Source organism: Hypanus sabinus, chromosome 3 (genome assembly GCF_030144855.1).
Source record: "Hypanus sabinus isolate sHypSab1 chromosome 3, sHypSab1.hap1, whole genome shotgun sequence".
Lineage (NCBI taxonomy): Eukaryota > Metazoa > Chordata > Chondrichthyes > Myliobatiformes > Dasyatidae > Hypanus > Hypanus sabinus.
This window is the reverse complement of record NC_082708.1, coordinates 132140660-132164894: the sequence shown is the minus strand read 5'-3', so window position 1 is coordinate 132164894 and position 24235 is coordinate 132140660. Positions and strand designations below refer to the sequence as shown.

At 36.6% G+C, this 24235-nt stretch overlaps 1 protein-coding gene across 1 annotated transcript in view; it reads left to right on the top strand.

Annotated features, from left to right (window-relative positions):
- The window catches only part of elmod2 (ELMO/CED-12 domain containing 2), a 33133-nt gene extending 13076 nt beyond the window's left edge, over positions 1-20057 (top strand). Inside the window, exons 2-9 of the mRNA XM_059965160.1 lie at positions 1027-1174; positions 2224-2252; positions 3941-4038; positions 5107-5236; positions 5755-5888; positions 10099-10167; positions 12748-12881; positions 18583-20057. Of these exons, the coding sequence (XP_059821143.1) occupies positions 1030-1174; positions 2224-2252; positions 3941-4038; positions 5107-5236; positions 5755-5888; positions 10099-10167; positions 12748-12881; positions 18583-18737 (894 nt within the window). The 5' untranslated portion in view covers positions 1027-1029 and the 3' untranslated portion in view covers positions 18738-20057. The remainder of the gene's footprint in view (positions 1-1026; positions 1175-2223; positions 2253-3940; positions 4039-5106; positions 5237-5754; positions 5889-10098; positions 10168-12747; positions 12882-18582) is intronic.
- Positions 20058-24235: the final 4178 nt, after the last annotated feature.

Sequence of the window (24235 nt, the reverse complement as noted above, 5' to 3'; positions counted from 1 at the left end):
GGCACTGAGGGTAGCTAGGATGTTTTCTTTGGTACTGGGATGAGAAGCTATGTGTTGCTTAATTAGAATGTGAATCTACCCGAGTGTTATATTGCTTCTTTTTCTTTTGATCTCATAAGCATGAAGTCATTCTAATTTCTTAGCAACCTTTAATTCACTTGCAGAAGTAACCCCCGGTGAAGCCATTTGTAGTGATTAGATAAGGTAAAGCACAAATAACAGTGCCCAAAGCAGTTTTGAAGAAAATAACACCCTTTTTCCTTTTGTATTGTCTTTCATCCATGAGCTGATTACAGTATGGAATATATTGGTAGTAGAAAAAATTTACTATCAGAGCTGCTTCTGTAGTCTGGTAGTTGGTCTTTACAATTAAATATTTGCTTAAAGTATAATGTTGCAAAATTTAATAATGAGAGTCTAAATTATTTTTTTAATTTAATACTTCTAATTTAGAAGTATCTTTGTCAGGACCTGACGAAGGGTCTCAGTCTGAAACATCGACTGTGCTTCTTCCTATAGATGCTGCCTGGTATGCTGCATTCCACCAGCATTTTGTGTGTGAATACAAAGTACACTGCAGATGCTGTTGTCAAATCAACATGTACAAACAAGCTGGAACAAGCTCATTTCAACGGATGCTGTTGAGTTCATCCAGCTTGTTTGTAAGCATTTTGTGTGTGTTGCTTGAATTTCCAGCATCTGCAGATTTCTTCGTGTTTGCACCTCTAATTTAGTAGAATTTTAGTTTATCTTTATGGGAAGCATAATGTAATGGCATTATATTAATCAAGTAAAACAATTTTTCTATAAAAGGATTAATTGGAAGCATTTTCTTTTCACATCTGGACTTGATTTTGAGCCCTTTCTCATCTTTGGTGCATTTTTCAGTTTATGATTTGTGGGAAGTAGTTTTAATTTGCATAGGGAAGTGATAGAAGGTGGTCAGATGCATCCAAATTAGTTTTAACTCTTGAGATAGTTAAATCCCTACTGCTGAGTGAATTATGTTTGTTTTATTTCTCACAGGGCATGTTTGGTTTAATTTGGCATTACCTATACAGCTCCTTTCTGAGGTCTTGGGTGAAGTGGATTTTACGAAAGATCACTGGAAGATGTGAACTGCAACGCATTTGTGCGAATAGTGTTCAAGGAGCAGAGCGAACAATGAAGATTGGTAAGTGTTGGTGGAAACTTTTTAAATTGTGATTAGGGCACTTTCTTGCCATGATATGGTAACTATTTTTCTTGGGCTCCTTAAATTTAGATTCTTGTATTTTGTATTTTGGTTAAATTAATGTCACACCTCTTTTTGAGGTGACATATTTTGAAGAACAATGAAGAACATATTTTGATTAGGATATTTTGTTACTGATGCTATATTACTTTCTCGAATACAGTCATTCTTTTGAATAAATAATCCAATTAATTGCTATCTGCTGTAGTTCGTTTATAGAATAACTAGAAAATCTGACAGCTTATTTTGAGAATGAGATAGTTAATTTAAATTATTATTTCTTGTAGCTGTCGAATGTGTATATATATATATATTTTTCAAAGATTATTGGCTGATTTTACTGTTGTCTTTTGTTAATAGACTATTTTGTTTAATTGATAAACCTTTTGATAAACAGAATACACCCAACCCCTAATTTGCCCTCTTTCCTATTTTCCATTTGTGCCATATTAACTGATATTGATTCTTCATATTTGAGGCCTATTTTTAAATACTTCATGTTTTTCACCAATATTTTTTCACAGAGCTGATTTGATTGCAGGTTGTGTGTTATTAATACTGTGCACAATGGTAGGATTACTTTAATTGATTTATAGTCTAGTCCCCCTTATAAGCAATTAAACATCCCATCATTTTTGACCATTGCCACATAACAATTTGTATCTAATTGTTCTTTTGGCACTAATAAAATTCATATGCTTATTAATTGGAATTGGTCTATACTTATCCAAAATCAGCTTGAATTTCTTTTCAAATGAATATCAGGACCTTATTTGTAGCTAATGATGCTTAAATCAAGTTCATGGAATTATTAAATATTAATCTTTTGCAGCAACTAGAATGATTTCCAGTTTCTGCAAGTTTGGAATCTGCCTTCGTATGTTTCGTTTTCTGTTTGGTCAAATACATATTTGATTTAAATTCTTAATCTTTTGAACTGCATCAAACTTTTTCACTGAAATATTAAATTTTGATGTTTCTTTCACTAGAATATTCATTGGAATCCTCCAGAAGTGAAGTAAGTGAGGCTCATCGTGTGTGTAATTTATTTATTAAAATGGTTAACAAATTACTTTTGATTACCAATGTAGAAATAAGGTGCTGGAAATAGAACTTGTCTTTACATTAGACTTCCCATCTTGAATGGTAATTATACAAGGCTCAAATTTCTTTTAGGGATATCTAATTATACAAGAGCATTTTCCTGTGCCTTGGGTCTTTCTGTCTTCCCTGTCTCTGACCACATTTTTCCCTTCACACCCCTCCCTTATTCTTTTTTGTTTAATTACACAGTGTGACCTTAGTAACATTTGTCTTCACTTTGAAGTGTACAGCTTTTGTATCAATTGAAACATGAATAAAGTACAGGCAGTCCCCAAGTTACAAATGCCCGACTTATGGACAACTCGTACTTACGAAGAGAGTGAGGAGAACGCCGTCTGCCATTTTAAGTCATTGCCGTTAACACTGTGTTGAGTGTGTAACTTTGTATTTGGCTTAAATATTTCTTAGCAAGATTCACCCTGATCCCCCTTTTGCAGTCAGCACCACCCTCACTTGTCCCATTTAACCTGTCTCAGTGTGGTGGACTTTAGGACCCGGAGTGACCTGCCGCCCGCGGCTGCTGCTGTATCTTTTTTATTAAGTGCGATCGTGAACAATAGCCAGATCAGAAATGCTGATCAAGTCAACTAGTTCCTAAAGAGAACTCTGATAGGCCAGTCAGACGATTCACTGCTGCTCAGCGATAGAACATAAAATCCACAGTTTTCTGTTCCATTGACGGAAAACGATCGTGATTGAAAATAAAGTGGAAATAATAAAGCGATCGGAAAGAGGTGAAATGCCATCAGTCATTGGAAAAGCCTTAGGTTATAGTCGGTCAACAATTGGAACAACTTTAAAAGATACAGGTAAAGGATAAAGTGAGAATAATGGAGCATGTGAAAGGCCCTGCCCGGATAAAAGCTACAATTATTACTAAGCAACGCAGTGGTTTAATTATTGAAATACATACGTTTCTTAAGTGTTTTATATGCATAAAAAGGTAAAATATATACTATATACTAGGACAAACGTTTGACTAACTGATGCTAAATAATACTGGATGTTCCTGTGGACTGTCCGTATTTCGATGAGGGAAAATATTTTGCTACAGAGATACTTGGAGAACTGTTAGCTGTGGAATGACGAGGAGGGTTTGGGGAAAACTACTCTGAAAAGAAGTCAATTAGCTTCTAAAAGATATGATGAAACCTGGTGCAAAGTACATTTAGACCTATGTGTAATTCTGAGCACAGGAAGACAGACAAACTGAGAAATGGGTAGGAAGGTTATTGACCCTAATAATGAGAGAGGCTTCAGCAACTATAGGAAAGTAAATTTAAGGAAGATTTCTTCCAATATTTGTATAAATGTAATCTCTTTATATACCAATCTATATCTTAGGGTTGGAATTTTCTAAAATATTTATTAATCTATCTTAACTTTAAGTAAATAAAGTATTTTGAGTAGACATTAAAGCTTAATTTTTACATTTGTATTCCCAGGATATTTTTCTTTTGGTCTTGTAATTTCTATTTGAAAAAACAAATGAAAGAGTAGGTATTAAAATAAGTAGCATATTTTGTAAGATGCACTACTTTTAAAATGTTTATCAGACTATGATAGTCATAATATGTGTATCCATTATTTTTTCACCTTTAGATATTAAAGTCTTCCGTGACCATAAATGAGGAAAATGTGGAGAACAGAGTTGGTGAGATCATGAAAATCAAAAACATTTCCACTCAAAAAGATCCACAGTAAGTCTTTTTTGGTCTTGAATCTGTTTTAAATCTTGTTAATTATTAAGCATTTGTTGTTCATTTAAATATTTCAATTTTTGCTTTGCCTTGTACACTTCAAATTTGAAGACTCTGCTAACCATTCTATCTGTATTATTTTTGAATGTTATTGTACATGGACTAAGAGAGCATTCTTTATAGAAGTATTAAGTAGATTAGACAAATCTGAGGAAAGAAAGTGATCTTACTGCACCACTGCCTACATTTTAGTCTTATATCTTAGCTTTCGCCATGTTTTGCTAAATGGTCATTGATTTGAAATTTTGAAGATGCTACCTGCTTTACTGAACACCCCCAGCATTTTATTTTACTTTTATTGCTGATTTTCAACATTCAGTGTTTTAATCTTAAGTTTTTTTTTATGAACCTGAATGTTGATTTATTAGATTATTCAATAATGGCAGCAATATAGAAATCCCAATGTAACATTCATCAGCTATACTGGGCTGAATCATATTAAATCTCGCTTTCATCAAATCATTCCCATCTGTTTGCTCTTAAATTGGGCCAAAGGAAGATGACTATTCATCTGGGATTCTTGCAATAAGATGTTTTGAGGTATTGGCGAATAGTTAGTTTCACAGCATCCACTCTCAATAACTTTGTTTATCTTTGACAGAAGGCTAAGCTGAAGGTTTTCTTTAACTGTTTTGTTAACATAATTGTAATTTTTTCATATGAAAGCTGAATAATTCCATTTAACATCATGAGTCTCAGCACAAAACATCTTTATTCATTTCCATAGATGCTGCCTGACCAGCTGAGTTCCTGCACCATTTTGTGCATGTTCCTCTGGATTTCCAGCAACTGCAGGATCTCTAGTGTTAGAGATATTTATTTTTCACCTCCCTACCCTTAACGCCACTTAATGAGCTTTTGTCTCCTTCCATTTCTGACATAAATGTCTTTCAACCTGGAATGTTGACTGTTTCTTTTTTTGCAGGGTGCAGCCTGACCTGAGCATAGCACTTTCTGCTTTTTATTTTAGAACCAGTTTCTTTATTGATTTATATTTTTCCCTCTTAGTTTCAAGTTAAGTTTACAGATTTGCTTGCTTCAAATCACTGGCATTAAAAAACTCTATCTTGACGTTGAAAATCTTCGCAAGCAGCCTTTTGATTCTTCAAATAAGCAACATGAAGACATGCTAATAAAGGTATGCTTCTCCTACTTCATTACAGACATTTGCTTAGGCAATCATCTCCACATAATATATCCTTGTATTTTGATTTGAGAGGATGAAGCAAATGTAACTCAGAATTCATTTTTGGTTTTGTTTTGAAGAAATGAGTTGCATTCAGATAATAATGGAACAAAATAACAGATGGAATCGTGAATCAGTTATATTAAATCTATTTTGAAGGACGTTTTGGAAACTTTTTCTCAGTGGAAAGAAAATGTACATGTGTTGATTTTATTAAGCACCTGAAGCAGAATTTTTGATTGTGCTAGGTTGAATGTGATTGAACTTATTAGGGTTAAACATACTATTTAGATGTATGCACACAGCAACAGCAAATAGTTGCATGTAACTGATGAGTCTTAAAGCAAAGATATTCCATTTAACGTCCTCTGTTTTTATTTAATAGTTAAAATTTGTGATCAGGATATGGTTTGCTGTGGTTTTGCTGGACAGATGGATTATTATGTTACTATTTATTCCATGATTTTCAGCTGTGGAAATTGTTGATGCCTAATATACCCCTGGAATCAAGAATCACCAAGCAATGGGGTGATATTGGTTTTCAAGGCGAAGATCCTAAAACTGACTTCAGAGGCATGGGAATGCTTGGGCTACATAATTTGGTGTAAGTCCTTGTATCTTTGTGTTGTTTGCAAATACTCTATTTAAGTGTTCCAACTTTTAACTGGGTTCAGATATACTCTTTAAAGAACAGTTAAACATTATTGAACTATTTACAAAGTTGGGATGTCCAAAATATTTTACAAGTATTTTACAAATATTTTACAAGTACTTAACTTTTGAAATTTAATTACTGTGCTAAGGTAGGTCACACAGATAAGCTCATAGGTCAGGGCTGGGAAACAGACTACTACTACTACTACTTCAACTCAGGCCCAGGGGCCTGGCATTGAGCACGATGATGGACTCTTCACTCCTCCCTCTCCCTCATCAGTGTATTTAGTTCACCTACATTAGCCGCGCTGCTATCTTCTAGGAGCGTGTTGACCATAGTCTTGGGAGGGCGCCCAGGGTTCATCCTCCCATGCTTGAACTTCCATGTGATGATTAGGCTGGCAGGTAGCTCAGGGTGGTGTAGTCAGTCTTCTCGCCTCGATTTTTTGCCTCTGGGCAACAGAAGTTATGGGGAAAGTTCAAGAATGACCAGCTAAATAAATTTTTGCACACAGAAATGTGTATTTTTGATATCAATATGATCTCACTATGCCTCTGTGCAGTTTGAGATCATCTTCATTAACTTTATTTAAAAACCGGGGAATCACTTAAACCTTAAGCACTTAGCAATAACTAGGCAGGCGGATTGATGTAAAATAGGAGCATACTACAGACCTTCTAGGCAGGTCTACATTCTGATCCTTGTTATTTTAATTTTGTGGTTTTCTACAAAACTACTGTAAGCAGGTCAGGGTTTCAATATTTCAAAGAATTTTGCATTGAATTTGGATTGAGTTACTTGAATAATTTCTTAAGAAGATAAAGCAAATCAACAAAATGGTTGCTTTTGTTGAAAGAAGAGATTGGGTTACAGTGCATTTGAAGTCTGGAGGAGTTAGTTAAATAGTTTGGGAAATGAGGCGTGGCAACAGACAAAGAAATTTTCAATTAGTGTAATTTCTGCATTGCAGGGCTGATTAAATTTGTGATTCAATAAAAAGGTTAAGGATGAACTGGTGGATTGTAAACATTGCCAAAGTAGTAAGCTTGAAAATTTTTTTAATAATAGCTAAGAAAATAAAATTTGAGTAGAGAAGCAAAAATAAGCTTCGAAAGGGAAAAAGGAATTCAGAAATTAATTGAACATTTTATATGCCAAATAGTAGAAAGCATAAATAATATGGCATATCAAATGTTTTAATGTAAATAAAAAACTATGTAATGAATAATAGTTAAAATACTTCAGTAAATAATGGAAGTAGAACTTGACTAATATCCTGGATCTGATGTTCTGAAAGGTTCTTCTAGTGGGTTGGAAAGGAGCAAGTGTAACCACTTTTGAAGAAAGGAGGTTGAGAACTACAGGCCAGTCACCTTCAATAGCCTCAGGCAAAATACCAAATTAATTTTTTATGCAAGCTAATACATGATGCTTAGAAATTCCTGAAGAACATTATGTTGTACAAGATAAATCCCATTTGTCAGTGAAATAGTAGGAAGCAGGGGAAAGCAGTGGATGCAATTTAGTACCTTTTGAAAATTCAGAAAAAATGTCATGGGTAAAATTGTTACATAAAATAAAGGGTTATGGGGTTGAAGTGAAATATTGCATAGTAGACGGTAAATTGATTTAATATTCTTTGATGGTACTTGCTTTCAGGCTTTTGTATGATCTGTCAAGTGAGTGGGAAGAGAAGAGAGAATGTCATAAGTCTTTGATTAAGCTAGTTGGTCTCTCCTGCTTCCTTGCCATTCAACAACATCACAGCTGCTTTTCTGCCCTGGCCCATTTCATTTGATTCCTTTCATATAAAATTCTGTTGATCAGTCTTAAATTTAATAAATGAATAAGCTTCCATGACCATCTTGGATAAACTTCCAAAGTTTTCGAGTCTCTAGCCAGGGAAACACCAAATCCACATACATCCTGTCAAGGCTCTTAAAATTTGTATCCTTCAATAAGTTTTTTTGCTTTTCTTTAAAACTAGTCTGCCTCCTCTCTGTTCTTCACATAACAAACATATCATCAAGAAAATAATCTGCTTAACCTCCTTCACATTTCCTTTAACATAAATTATAATCTTTTAAGGAGAATCAGGATTCAAAGTTATCTTTGAGCAACATTGAAAGAGATAAGACTTTAACTTCAGACACAATTTAAAAGAAAGGTGGTGAATACCTGACTGGAGCTGTTATATTTGAATGCATGTAGTATATGAGAAAAGATAGATGATCTTGTAGCACATTTAGAAATTGGCAGGTGTGACATTGTCGACATCAGAGTCACGGTTGAAAGAGGTCGTCGTGACTGGGTACACACCCTATCGAAAGGATAGGCAAATGGATGGGGGTGGGATGGCTTTGGTAAAAAATGAAATCAAATTCTTAGAGAGAAATGCCAGAGGATAAGGAGATGTAAAATCCTTGTGGCTAAAGCAAGAAACTACAAGGGTCAAAAGAGCCTGATGTGAGTTATATTCAGGACACTGAACAATAGCTAAGATGTGGTGTACAAATTACAACAGGAGATAGGAAAGGCATGTAAAAAGGCCAGTGTTACAATTGTCATAAGGGATTTCAATATGCATGTATAGTGGGAAAATCAGGTTGGTGCTGGATTCCAAAAGAAGGAGTTTGTAGAATGCCTACATGATAGATTCTTAGAGCAGCTTGTGGTCAAATCCATTAGGGAAAAGGCAATTCTGGATTGGGTGCTGTGTAATGAAGCAAATTTGATTAGGGAGCTCAGGGCAAAGGAACCCTTAGGAGACAGTGATCATAATATGATAGAATTCACCCTGCAGTTTGAGAGGGAGAAGCTAAAATTGGATGTATCTGTATTACAATTGAGTAAAGGTGACTAGAGGCATGAGAGAGGAGCTGGCCCAAGTTGGCTGGAAGGGGACACTAACAAGGATGTCAGCAGGCTTGGTTCATCCTACAGAAGAAGAGGCAACCATGACTGAGAAAGGCATAAAAGCAAATAAGAGATCATACAATATAGCAAAAATTAGTTGGAAGCTAGAGGATTGGAAAACTTTTAAAGCCAACAGAAGGCAACTTAAAAAAAAACAAGAGGAAAGATGAAATATGAAGGTAAGCTAGCCAGTAATATTTTAAAAAAGTAACAAAATTTTTTCAGTTATGTAAAGAGTAAGAGAGTAGAGCATGGATACCAGATCACTGGAAAAAATGTGGCAGACATAGTAATAGGGGACAAAGAAATGGCAGAAAAACTGAATAGGTATTTGCGTTGGTCTTCGTTTTGGAAGACTCCATCAGCATGTCAGAAATTTAGGAGTGTCGGGACAGAAGTGAGTACAGTCACTGTTACTATGGAGAAGGTGCTTGTGAAATGAAAGGCCTGAAGACCATAAGATTTAGGAGCAGCATAAAGCCACTTATGCTCCATAAGTGAAGGTGGATAAATTACCTGGACCGCATGGATTACACCTCAGGGTTCACAAAAGAAGTAGCTGAAGATATTGTGGAGGCATTAGAAGTGATCTAATAGAATCACTAGATTTTGGAATTGTTCTAGAGTACTAGAATCAGAATCAGGTTTAATATCACCAGCATATGTTGTGAAATTTGTTAACTTAGCAGTAGCTGTACAACACAATACATAGCAATATAGGTAAAAATAAATAATTCAATTACAGTTAAGTATATATGTGTATTAAATAGTTAAATTAAAATAGTGCAAAATTAAATTAAAAGTGCATGAGTGTTCATTGGTTCAATGTCCATTTAGAAATTTGGATATCACCTTAATTGGCTAAACTTTGACCTCTGTTGTTGGCCTCTTTAAGTTAGAATTCAAGTCAGCCACAATTTGACCCTTGGGACTCATTTTTAAATAACCAGCCTTTCAAGTTTGTTTGAAGGAGCTGGTCCCTGTGCATTGAAGATAATGCTGAGGGTGCTGAGTTTTGGGGTTGTGGGATTTAGAATGTACGGATCAGGAGCTGGGTGATGACATCTTATGGTAGAGTACACCACTGGGTTTGCTTCTCTTTGCAGATCTGCCCAACTTCCTGTTTGGATCATTTTCTGTTTGATGTATAGGTGTTCTGCTCCACAGAAAAATAAAAAAACTTGAAATATTCAATTTTTGACATTAAATGGCGGATGTGAATTTAATATTTTTTGCTGTTTAGGTTCTTTGGGGAACATCATCCAGAAGTGGCACGTCAGACTCTCTCTCAATCAAATCATCCCAAAATAGGGTTTGTTAAATCATCTTTTTAAGCAAGGAAAGGTTACCAAAATATTAAGGCATTGTTGTATGTTGAAACTTAAAAATTGGGGAGAAGATTCATTCTACATATAATCAAACAAGGAGCTGTGATTTACTATAGTACCTTGTAATGTTAGCAAGGGTTATGATTTTATCTTTGCATCAGAAAAAGCTATTTTTAAAAAAAATGCTGTAAAACTCTGAAAATCTGCTGTACATCCATTTGGAAATCCTGATGGTTCAGCAGGTACAGATGCCTACATTCCATTCTGCTTACTAGGGCCCCAATTCCTGTGCTCTCTTGCACCTTACTACATTCACTGGAAAATTCTTCTGTATAATAGCTAAAAAGAAATTTAAAGTGTGTTGAATTGCTAATAAAATAACATGCATTAGTTCAGAAAATCTGCTAGTCTGGCATCACTAAAGTCCTGGTCATACTGAATTAATGGTTTTACTGTATATAATTTTATGAAGACCTTATTTTTGGTCTGTTTAAAATGAGTTTCAAATGTACACTTTAATTGTTGTACATTACCTGTAAACAGTATTCACCCCTCTTGGAAGCTTTCATGTTTTATTGTTTTGTAACGTTAAATCACAGTGGATTTAATTTGGCTTTTTTTGACACTGGTCAACAAAGAAAGACTTTAATGTCAAAGTGAAAGCAGATCTCTACAAAGTGGTCTAAATTAATTACAAATAGAAAACACAAAATAATTGATTGCATAAGTATTCACCCCCTTCAAATCAGTATTTAGTAGATACACCCTTTGGCAGTAATTACAGCTTTGAGTCTGTGTGAATATCAACTTTCCACATCTGGACACTGCAATTTTTACCTGCTCTTCTTTACAAAACTTCTCAAGTTTTGTCAGATTGCATGGAGATCATGAGTGTACGACCCTTTTCAAGTCCAGCCACAAATTCTCAATTGGATTTGGCCACTATAATAACTTTATTCTTTTTAAGCCATTCCTGTTTAGCTTTGGCTTTATGCTTGTGGCATTGTCTTGCCTGAAAACAAATCTCCAAAGCCACAGTCAGGTCTCTTGCAGACTGCATCAGGTTTTCCTCCTGGATTTCCCTATATTTTGCTGCATTTGTTTCACTCTCTACTTTCACAAGCCTTCCAGGGTCTGCTAAAGTGAAGCATCCCCACAGCACGATGCAGCCACCACCATGTTTCACGGTAGGGCTGGTGTGTTTTTGATGATGTGTAGTGTTCGGCTTATGCTAAACATATCGTTTAGTCTGATGGCCAAAATGCTCTATTTTGTTTGCATCAGACCATAGAACCTTCTTCCAGCTGACTTCAGAATCTCTCACATGCCTTCTGGCAAACTCTAGCTGAGATTTCATGTGAGTTTTTTTTTAACAGTGGCTTTCTGTTTGCTACTTTTCCATAAAGCTGTGACCGGTGAAGCACCCGGGCAACAGTTGTTGTATGCGTAGTCTCTCCCATCTCAGCCACTGAAGTTTGTACCTCATCCAGAGTTGTCACAGGTCTCTTGGTGGCTTCCCTCACTAGTCCACTTCTTGCATGGTCACTTAGTTTTTGAGGACGGCCTGTTTTAGGCAGATTTACAGTTGTGCCATAATCTTTCTATTTCTTGGTGATTACTTTGACTGTACTCCAAGGGATTTTCATTGACTTGGAAATTTTCTCGTATCCATCTCCCTACTTGTGCTTTTCAATAACCTTTATCGTGGAGTTGCTTGGAGTGTTCTTTTGTCTTAATGTTGTAGTTTGTGCCAGGATACTGACTCACCAGCAGTTGGACCTTCCAAATACTGGTGTATTTTTACTATTATGAATTAAAACATCTTGACTGTACACTTATGATCTCCATTTAACTAATTGAGTGACTTCTAAAACCAATTGGCTGCATCAGTGATGATTTGATGTGTCATATTAAAGTGGGTGAATACTTATACAATCAATTTTAAAAATATATTTGTAATTAATTTACGTCACTCTGTGGAACTCTGTTTTCACTTTGCCACAAAAGAGTCTTTTTCTGTTGATCAGTGTCAAAAAAAGGCCAAATTAAAACCCCTGTGATTGAATGTTGTAACGCAATAAAACATGAAAACTTACAATGGGGTGAATCATTTTAATAGGCACTGTATGTCATTTGCAAAACAAGTCATTTGAAACATGCCAACTCTTGGATGAAGGTTTTTGTTGTAAAATCATCATTCAGATGTGCTTTTGCTTCAAAGTGCCCTTCATTGATGCTTCCATATATTGTATTTGCTTAATTGCACAGACAAAACAAAAATGTACAAAATTCAGCTTGTTAAATATAAAAAATACAATTTCATCAAATGTATATAACCAGGTCCATTAAGGACGAGTATGGAGGTCTGAAGTAAGGTGAAGATTTAAAAACAAAAACACTGAATGGATGGAAAGTGCTCTGATTTTTCTCTTTGTGCAAAATGTTTCATTTGTATTTACAATAAATTAAACTTTGCTTGTACATTAACTTTCTTTTAGAGGCTTCAGAATGAGACTGAATTTACAATCTATTTAACAAATCATATCATGTGTTACTCATTTCAGATATTCCTATGCGATTGTTGGAATAAATCTCACTGAAATGGCTTATAGTATGCTGAAAACTGGATTGTTAAAACCTCATCTTTACAACTTGGTTTCTGGGGTTCCTCAGTTGCATCATTTTCATGAATTTTATTGTAAGTATGTCATAATCAGTTTTCTGTTTGTTTCTTACTCTTGTAGAATGTATTTTCTTTGCTCCAATATTAAGTAACAAATTCTTTGGTGCAAGCAATATATTGGCATAAATTGCTTGAAATTAAATATGCCTTGTGATTTATTAAAGGTATATGAAACAAATTAATTTACAGAAATAATACTGCATTCCCTGTAGCATATTCCCAACATAGATTGGAGGTGTTCTCCAACTGGGTAATGTTTAACATATTTCACTGTGCACGAAAGGACATCTTTGTAATTTGCACATTCTAATAGCAGGTTACAAGACCATTTTACATCTGGCACGAGTTGTTTGCTTTTCTTTATTGTTTGTCAGACCAGCTCTCATGTAACATTGGCCTGGGTTATTTTCATAAAATCTTGCAAACATGTTAATGAAATTTTCAATAAAATACTCGTGGTCAAAAAGTAATAAACCATCTTATGACAACACATCATCATGAGTTTTCAAATTTGGTATTAAAGATGAAGTTTTGCTTAAACTAATCTAAAGTTGCATAAAATATATTTGGATAATATGGCATTGTCTGGTCTTAAAATAAATTAATTTTCATGGACACGTTGATGGAGTGTTACTATTCTGTAGTCCATCACTTCAACTGGTATTGTTTAAAGAAGAAGAAGAAAAAGAATAGCCCTTAATTTGGCAGTGGAGTTACTGGGGCACCATCATGACAGTGTTTCCATAGCAAGCTATTCTTGTTTTTACGAGGCTGATATGCTAGCTCGACGCTCAACCCAACTTGGATTCAAACTCCGGAACCTTCGCTCTGGAGTCCTGCGCTGATATTATTGCACCACCATTTGGAACTATTGTTTAAAGAAGGTCACAGTGAAAACAAATTTACAGAATTAGATTTGCAGCTAAACCTTTGATTTAACTGAAGTGCTGTAATTGAAAGTTTTCTCCACTGCTTTTTAGCTGCTGTAATTTCTTTATCTGTATCTGGATGTGTTCTTACTTTAAAAGCTTGTTATAATTTAGTGTTGATTAGTACATTCATAACTGAAATCCATGGCTGCTTTTTGATTTTGCACATAAAAATATTTAGGAATATACTAGTATACTAGAGGATTTATAAGAAGTAGATTATCTTAATCTGACTGAATTGATGCTAAATTCCATGAACTTTTAAAATTTGATTATTTGAAATTTAAGTATTTAAAAAAAAATTCTTAATCTTGTACACTCCAAATTTTTCTCCTTTAATTAAAATTCATTCTTAATCTTAGACTCAATAGTTAGGGAGATGGACAGGAGATTCTATGACTGCAAAAGATATGCCAGGATGGAGTGTTGCCTCCCAGGTGCTGGGATCTATCTCAGAGTGGCTGCAGAATATAAAAGGAATGTTGAGCAGCCAGTGGTCATGGTACACATTGGCTCCAATGACATAGAAAGGGGAAAAAATCCCGTGCAGTGAGTATAGGAAAGAGGCTGACCTCCAAGGTAGTAATCTTTGGATTACTCCTTTACTACATGCTTGTAAGGGCAGGATTAGGCTGATAGTACAGATGAATGAGTGGCTGAGGAGCTGATGCAGGGGGCAGGGTTTCAAGATCTTGGATAATTGGAAACTTTTCTGGGCAGGGTTGACTTGTACAAGAAGGTCAAGTTATACTGAACTAAAAGGGAACCAATATCCTGGCCAGGAGGTTCACTAGTGGGTTTAAATTAATTTAGCATGGGGATGGGAGCTAGAGCACCAAGTCAGAAAGTGGAAGGATGAGTAGGGAGGTAGATGTCAGGGCCAGTAAAAAGCAAAGTAATACATAATGCATGGATAATTTGAAGTGTGTGCATTTTAATGCGAGGAGTATTATGCATAAAGGTGACAAACTTAGACCATGGATCAATATGTAAAACTATGATGTTGCAGTCATTACAGAGACATGGTTGAAAAAGACAGTAATGTGTGCTTAATGTCCCAGAGTTTCAATGCTTTAGAAAAATTGGAGAGGGAGGTGGGAGAGTTGCACTACAATTCAGGGATAATATTACAGCTGCACCCAGAAGGGACATAATTGAGGGCTTGTCCATTGAGTTTATATGTATAGAATATCAAAAGCAGGAAGGGTGCACCGACACCCCCGCAATATCCACTGGGACATTGAGGAACAGATAGAGTGGCAAATTAAGTAAATGTTTGAAAACAATAGGGTTGTTGTGGAGGACTTCAACTTTCCTAATACAAACTGGGACCTTCTGAATGCAAGAGGTTTAGACTGGGCAATATTTGTTAGGTGCATTTAGAAGGGTTTCTTAGCTCAATATGTAGATTGTCAAAAAAGAGGGGCTGTCCTGGACCTGGTATTGGGTAATGAGCCTGGGCAGGTCACCAATCCTTCAGTGGGTGAACAGTGAGCACAACCCCCTAGTTTTAAGGTGGCTTATAGATCAGTAAAGTATGGACATTGTGGTAGAGTATTAAATTGGAACTGGGCAAATTTGAAAGTATTAGGCAGGAATGAAGGAGAGTTAATTGGGAACAGCAGTTTTTTGGGGGGCAAGTCCACATCCAACATGTGGAGGTGTTTTAAGACCAACTGTACAGAGTACAGGACAGTTACATTCCAGTAAGAAGGAAGGACAGAGATGGCATGGTGAGGACCTTGAATGTCAAGAGCAGTCATGAATTTAGTCAAGAAAAAAATGGAAAAGTATGGAATGGCTAGGAAGCTAGAATCAACTAGAGCCCTTGAGGATTATAAGGAAGGGAAAAAATAAATCGAAGGGAATTAGAAAAACCAGGAGGGGCCATGAAAGTCCTTTGCAAGTAAGATTAAAGATAATCCCAAGGTATTATATACATATACCAAGAGCAAGAGGATAACTAGGGAGATGGTAGACCACTCAAACGTAAAGGAGGGAGAATTTGCTTGGATGCTGAGGTTGAGATACTTAGTGAGTACTTTACATCAGTATTTGCCAAGGAGAAGGATGTGGAGGGTAATGGAGATCAGTATGAGAGTATTGATATGCTAGGACATTTTGAGGTAAAGGAGGAGGTAGTGTTGCGTCTGTTAAAAAGAACATTAAGGTAGATAAGTCTACAGAGTTTGATGGGATATACCCCAGGTTACTTAGAGAGGCAAAAGATTGCTGGGGTCTTGACCAATATCTTCGTGTTCAAACTCGCCATAGGCAAGGACCTGGAAGATTGACAAGTAGCTAATGTTCTTCTATTATTCAAGAAGGGAACCAGGGATAATCCTGGAAGCTATAGACTGGTGTGTTTCACGTCAGTGATAGAAAAGTTACTGGATGGAATTTTAGGGATAGAATTTATGAGCATTTGGAAAACCATTACCTAATTAGGGAGAGCCAGCGTGACTGTGTGGAGCAAGTTGTGTCTTACTAACTTGATTGAATTTTTTGACAAGGTAGAATGGGTGATTGATGAACATAAACCTGTGGATATTGTCTACATGGATTTCAGTAAGGCATTTGACCAGGTGCCTCATTGGATGCTTATCCAGAAATCCATGTTAAATTGGCCATTTGTATTCAGAGCTGGCTTGCCAATAGAAGACAAGGTAATGATCAAAGGAACTTATTCTAGCTGAAGGTCTATGATTGATGTTGTTCTGCAGGGATCTCCACTAATATCTCTGCTGTTTGTAATGAATATAAATAACCTGGATGAAAATGTAGGTGAATGGGCTAATAAGTTTGCAGATGGTGTTGTGGATAGCTTAGAAGACTGGCAAAAAATACTATGGGATATAGATCAGTTGCAGATATGGATGAAGAAATGGCAGATAGAGTTTAACCCCTCCAAATATGAAAAGTTGCACCTTGATAGGTCAGATATAAAGAGACAGGACAATGTTAAGGGCAAGATCATTAACAGTGTTGGATGAGCAAAGGGAACTTGGGGGTCCAAATTTATACAGGTCCACAATCCCTTATCCGAAATTCTGAAATCCAGAAAGCTCCGAAAGCCGAAGTTTTCTTCACCAACAGCTGTCGTCTCTTAGGTGTGACGTGGCAGCACTAGCAGAGGCCACCAGACGTCAGTTGTGGCTCAGCGCTCGTACTGGTTACACGTGCATTTGTGTTTGCTGATATTTTACGTTCACTGTTGACTGTGTTTAATTTCACTGTGAAAATGTTAAGAAGAGCTGCAGATACCCCTATGGATAACAATGAGAAAAAGAGAAGGAAGCATTTGTCATTATCAGTAACGCAGAAGCTTGATGGTGGTTTGTCTGTGCAGTGTCTTACTGAAGAATATGGTATTGGACCTACCACTGTATATGATTTAAAGAAACAGAAAGACAAGTTACTGAAGTTTTATAGTGACAATGACGTTCTACATTTATTCCAATAAGTCATTTACCATGCGTTTGACTCAGTTCGTTTGAAGCTGTATATTTTTATGTTTTATTGAATGTTTTTTTGTAAACAAGATATTTTTCTTGCCATTATTCCCTAAACAATACAGTATTACAACTATTTACATAACATTTACATTGTATTAGGTATTATAAGTAATCTAAAGATGATTTAAAGTATACGGGAGGATGTGCATAGGTTTGGAGCTCCGCTGGGTTCTAAAGTCCACCCGCACTGTGACAGGTTAAATAAGGGACTTGAGCATATGTGTTTTTTGGTATCCGCGGGGGGTCCTGGAACCCATAAGGAGGGATTCTGAAATCCAAAAATTCTGAATTCCAAAATGCAACTGGCCCCAAGGATTTCAGATAAGGGATTGTAGACTTATAGTTCCCTGGAAGTGATTACACAGGTTGATTGTGTGTTCAAGAAGGCATATGTTATGCTTGCCTTTATTAGTTGAGGCATTGAGTTCAAAAGTCAGGAAGTTGTGTTACAGCTTTATAAAACTCTAGTTAAGCTGCATCTGAACTATTACTCAACACGTACAAACAAGCTGGAGGAACTCAGCAGGTCAGGCAGCATCCGTGGAAAGTACTGTTCTGGTCACCCCATTATAGGAAGAATGTTGAAGCTTTGGAGAGGGTGCAGAAGAGCTTCACTAGGATGTTGCGTAGACTAGAGGGCATGGGCTATAATGAGATGCTGGACAAACAGGTTATTTTGTCTGGAGCGGCAGAGGCTAAGGGGAGATCTGATAGAGATTTATAAGATTATAAGAGGCATAGATACACAGACAATATGTTTCTCCAAGGGTTGAAATGTCTCCTACCAAAGGGCATGTATTTAAGTGAGAGGGGGTAATTTCAAAGGAGATGTGAGGGCCATATTTTTTACACAGAGAATAGGTAGTGCCTGGAATGTACTGCCTGCAGTGGTGGTATAGGAAGAATCACTAGAGGCTTTTAAGGGATGTTTAGATAGGCAACGAATATGAGGGGAAATGGAAGGATACAGGCATTGTGTAGGCAGAAGAGATTAGTTTAGTTTGCCATTTCATTACTAATTTAATTGGTTTGGCACAATATTGTGGACTGAAGGGCGTTTTCCTATGTTGTAATGTTTTATACTCTCTCTGCACAATGCACATCTGATACTTAAACTACTGGGGTTTTGCATGCTGGGAAACTTGCTCTTGGCATTCAGTTAGACACAGAAGTAAGCACTTTAGTTTGGTTACTTGGTAATAAATGGGCAGAGTGAAAATGAAGTATCAGTTATGTCCATCTCTATGAGTAACAATTTCTATTTTGTTTTAGGTTATCTGATGTATGAATTTAATCAGTTCTGGTTCAAGGAACAACCATCTAGCATTATGGAATTCAACTACTACAGAGAGCAATTTCACAAAAGGGTAAAAGAGCTTTTGATAGATCCCCACACAGTCCTTACCCTGAAAACAAATGGACAGTAAAATGCACGAAACCCATAAAATACCACTTAGCATTAATTGAGCAAAGTGAGTTTATGCAGTGGATATGTGCAGTGGATTTGTTTCTTTTAAATAGAAACGTATCAACATTTTGTGATGGAAATTTAGAATAAGTTCTTTATCAAAAAGCATACTTTAAAATTGTCTCAAGGTGCCTTGTGTTTGATAGCACTGATATTGGTAATTTATTTAGGGTATGATTCAAAATACAGTAATGGAACTGGAAAGCATATTAAAACAAGTACTGATATGTATTTAAATTTGAGTGATTTTTCAGTTTTAACTTTAGAGGACAGCCTACTAACAGTAAACCCATTTAGTATTATTACAGTTTCCTTTGCTATTAATGCAGAGGCTTCATAAGTATGTCTAAGATTGTTGTTACTAATTTCTAACTTTATTTTACTGCATTAAAATAACCTGGGCATACTTCAGCTCATTATAAGACTGATATCAATGAGAACAAAGTTTTTTAGATTTCTTGTATTAAATTTTCAGTTGAGGTTATTGGTTTAGAAATGATTCTGTGTTTTTCATGATTAAAATTACACACAGAATTGGATGGAAAATAAGTGGCATGTTAAACCCCACGAGAGCATTTCCATCTAGCTTGTGAACTTGTATATGCTGTAAATCAAAGTTTTCCAGCAACAGTAATTGGTTTTAATCTGACGGATGTTTATTTTGAAAAATCCTGTATATTGCAGATAAATTTCTAAATTAACCTTTGCATTGGAGTAATTTTAGCTGTTAATTACACGGAGTTGTGACCAAGTTCAAGTTGTTGACAATCTTGCTTGTATAATTGTGATGGCTCTCAAAAAATAAGAACTTGTTATCGTTTTTGTCACATTGTGAGAAATGATAATGGCACTCACCACCACTCTCCACAAAGACAAATGAAGAACACCAAAGAAAATAATTTCTGGTTGTTGTTAGAGATTTCAAAAGGGCACAAGAAATGTAAATTATGTCTCTTTTTTAATTTTGAGCCTCATCTCACTCAGGATGGCAGCAGCAGGTGATATTTTTTCACACACCTTTCCTGCTTTTTATTGAGGAATGCTTATTAGTGTATCACTGTCAGTCGGATGTTTTGTATTTATTACTGGTGTGATTAATCTAGATAATACATTTATACTTGAATGTTGATTAGTTTATTGAATGAGATACTTCCTACCATTAAAAGATACTCCGTTTAAAGTTTATATAGATTTGTACCAGATGGCTTCCCATATAAGTGTAAAAGTAGAACTTATTTTATGAACTTTTGCTCAATTAAAATTGTATCTGCAACAGCAAAGTGTACATGGTATTTGCTTTGTATTTTTTTACATTACAGTTTCAGACTTAATCAGATCTGATTTTTGCATATTTAAAAAGTAATGTTACCACTTCAAGGTCACTAAGTGCCATGGGCAAGAAAAATGTTTTTGTACCAGTTCCTTTGATGAAGTAATGGCCTTTCTGGAACTTGTTTCACTGGACTTAGAAACATAGAAAACATACAGCACAACCAGGCCCTTCAGCCCACAAAGCTGTGCCGAACATGTCCCTACCTTAGAACTATCTAGGCTTTACCCATAGCCCTCTGTTTTTCTAAGCTCCATGTAGCCATCCAGGAGTCTCTTAAAAGACCATATCATTTCCGCCTCCACCACCGCCGCCAGTAGCCTATTTCACACACTCACCGCTCTCTGCATAAAAAAAAATCTTACCCCTGACATCTCCTCTGTACCTACTTCCAAGCACCTTAAAACTATGCCCTCTCATGCTAGCCATTTCAGCCCAGGGGAAAAGCCTCTGATTATCCACACGATCAATGCTTCTCATTATCTTGTACACCTCTATCAGGTCATTTCTCATTCTCCGTAGCTCCAAAGAGAAAAGGCTGAGTTCACTGAACTTATTCTCTTAAGGCATGCTCCCCAATCCAGGCAATATCCTTGTAAATCTCCTCTGCACCCTTCCTATGGTTTCCACGTCCTTCCAGTTGTGAGGTGACCAAAATTGAGCACAGTAATCCAAGTGTGTTCTGACCAGGGTCCTATATAGCTGCAACATTACCTTTCAGCTGTTAAACTCAATCCCATGATTGATGAAGGCCAATGCACCGTATGCCTTCTTAACCACAGAGTTAACCTGCGTAGCAGCTTTGAATGACTTAGACCTCCTTTTTTAAATTTTTACAGTTAATAGCTGCAGCTTGCCAAATTTATGGTGATTGCCATTTTTTATAACCTTGAATGTCTACCCTTATTGCTTTATGAATCCTATTGTTTTGTTTAATAACTCAAATTTGCACTATTTCTACAGTTGAAGGAGTCAATGCTGATTTTATGGGATATAGATGGATGGCCACAAAACTTTGGCTGATGAGTATTGGCATTTTTGGTGAACTTTTCTAGGCATTCTCCCCCCAGCATTGTTAATTTTATTTCTCATAATTCATTGCCTTTAACTTTTATTTGTATGTTTTCAACAGGAGATGGCAAGTTTTTGCAAAGAGTTATACAACAGGAAACAACTTATGCAGACCAAGGTGTTTTTCTATGTGAATCACATAACATCTGGCCCATATCCCACTAACCAGGAGTTCCCAACCCGGGGTCCTTGGATCTCTCGGATAATGGTAGGGATCTCTGGCATAAAAAAAGGCTGGGAATCCCGACTCTAAACACTTCCTATTGATGTCACTTGCTGTCAAATGTTGTTTAATCTTTACAGCTGCATCTATATTGACCACTTCCTCTGCACCGTATTCCAGTTACCCACCACATTTTATATAGGAGAAAAAGTTGCCCTCAGATACTATTTAAATCTTACCCCTCTCACACTAAGCTATGCCCTCTGGTAATAAACCCTCCTACCCTGGCTACCTCGGGAGGTGGGGGAGAAAAGATTGTCAGCCCTGTCTATTCTCCCCATTAATTATATAATGCTCTATAAGGTCACCTTTGCCTCCTTTGCTGTGGGGAAATCAGCCTCTCCAACCCCTCTTTTTAGAACTCCAGTCCAGAAAATATTCTCGAGGATTTTTTGCACCCACCATCTTAATCACATCCTCAAAGTTCAAATTAAATTCAGATTCAGTTTATTGTCATTTAGAAACCACAAATGCAATGCAGTTAAAAAATGAGACAACGTTCCCCCAGAATGATATCACAAAAGCATATGACTAAACAGACTACACCAGAAAATCCACGTAACGTTTGGCAATCCGCAATCCAGAGTCCGGAGAGGCTGCTGTGTATTAATGTCGTGCTACCGTCTAGCGCGTTCCCCGGAAAGGAGCTCCAAATACACCAGACAAAAACAAAACCAAAAACTAAAGCTACAAGACCTGCACAAAACCACATAATTACAACATATAGTTACAACAGTGCAAACAATAGCATAATTGATAAAAAAACAGACCATGGGCACAGTAAAAATAATCCAAAATGTTAAAGGACTGGAAGTTCAAAAGAAACCACCACAGTTTCCACAAGTCCCCAGGGTCCAGACAGACTCACTATCCCACGCCGGCAGCAGAAGGGAGTACCCCCGCTATGGACTTCCAAGGCGCCGCCCGACTCAGCCTCGCAGACATAGCACACACCGAAAGCGACCCGAGTCCGTCGAAAGGACTCCGAGTCCTTTTATTATCGAAATACATCTATGTCACCGTATACAACCGTGAGATTCATTTTCCTGTAGGCATACTCAAAAAATCTATATTCTAATTATAACCAAAATAGAATTAACAAAAGACAGACCCAACTGGGTATTCAACCAGTGTGCAAAAGACAACAAACTGGGCAAATACAAAAAGAAAGTTCTTATAGAAACATCTGCATGAAGCTAAGCTAGGGCATATCATCAGTGATGTTACCTGGAGTTGTCAGGTGTTTCAGGTCTCTCAACATCAGACCCTCGCCCAGGTGACCTGACCAGGGCTGATCAGACCCTGGCCTGTGCCCTAGCAGCAATCCATGGATCTGCCCTCATTATCCAGAGCCATCTTGATACGTTCTCTGCTGCATCTATGGTGGTAGAAATCTCTCCTTCTTCTCCCCCCCATGATTCCAAGTGCAGTGTATACTTTGCAGAGCAACTGGCCTGCAAAGCCACAACACCCAACTTCCATGGGCCAACTTCTTTTGCAGTTGATCTTCAGATCTTCATACTGGCTCTTTTCCGCTCATAGGCCTCTTCCATGCGTTCTTTCCACAGCACAGTAAGCAAGGTAATAAATAATAATAAATAAATAAGCAATAAATATTGAAAACATGAGATGAAGAGCCCTTGAAAATGAGTTCATAGGTTGTGGGAACATTTCAGTGATGGGGCGAGTGAAGTTATTCCCTTTGGTTCAAGAGACTGATGGTTGAAGAGTAATAACTGTTCTTGAACCTACTGGTGTGAGTCTGAAGTTCCTGTACCTTCTTCCTTCTGGCAGCAGCGAGAAGAGAGCTTAACCTGGGTAGTGGGGGCCCCTAATGATGACTGCTTTCCTATGACAATGCTCCGTGTAGATGTGCTCAATGGTGGGGAGGGTTTTACCCATGGTGAACTGGGCCGTATCTACTACTTTTTAATAGGATTTCCCTTTCAGGAGTATTGGTGTTTCCATAATCAGGCCGTGATGTAGACAGTCAATATATTCTACACATCTATAGAAGTTGGTCAATCCTTCTTGTAACATAGCAACCAGAACTACACATAGTACGTCAAGTGTGATGTCCCAACTTCTATACTCAATGTCTTGGACTATGAAGGCAGTCGTTAACCATATGCGGCCTTCACTACTCTTATCTACCTGTACCACCACTTTAAAGGAACTACGTACTTGTAAGTCAAGATCCTTTTATTCAAACACCATGGCTCAGTCATTCACTTTGTATGCCTGGGCCTGGTTTGCTCATGGGTTTCAATTATATGCTTACTGTGTAAATTAATTTTTGTCAAATGGACACATGTATAAACGTAGCCATCTATATTGTAAATAACAGCCAAATAAGCATGATTTATTAAGGTAATGTACCTCAACAATATGCTACCTGAAACTTTAAAAATATGATGCTTTGTATTTTAGGTTGTACTAGTCAGAAATGAAATAATTTTAGAATCTTGAAAGTATTTCTTTCATAATTTGTTAGGCAATTTTACAGATGTTCAGTAACAACCCAGATTGCAATATGTCATATGATTCTAGTTTTCAATACTAAGCTGCATTTTTATAGCAGTTTAACATTGAAAATCATCTAGTTTTGCAGTAATGCGTTACATGAAGAAATAGTAAGTTATGTTAAGTTTAGTCATAGGGTTTAAATGGCTTCTTAGAAGGGTTCAAGGCAAAAGCAAATCCATAGTATTATTACCTTGGCAAATGAAAATAAGCTTACTAAATATAGAGAAATTAAAATATGGGATGCATAAGGAACAGTATTAATAAACAGAAAATTGCCTGGAGGTTGTTACAGGGATGGAGAGGTCAT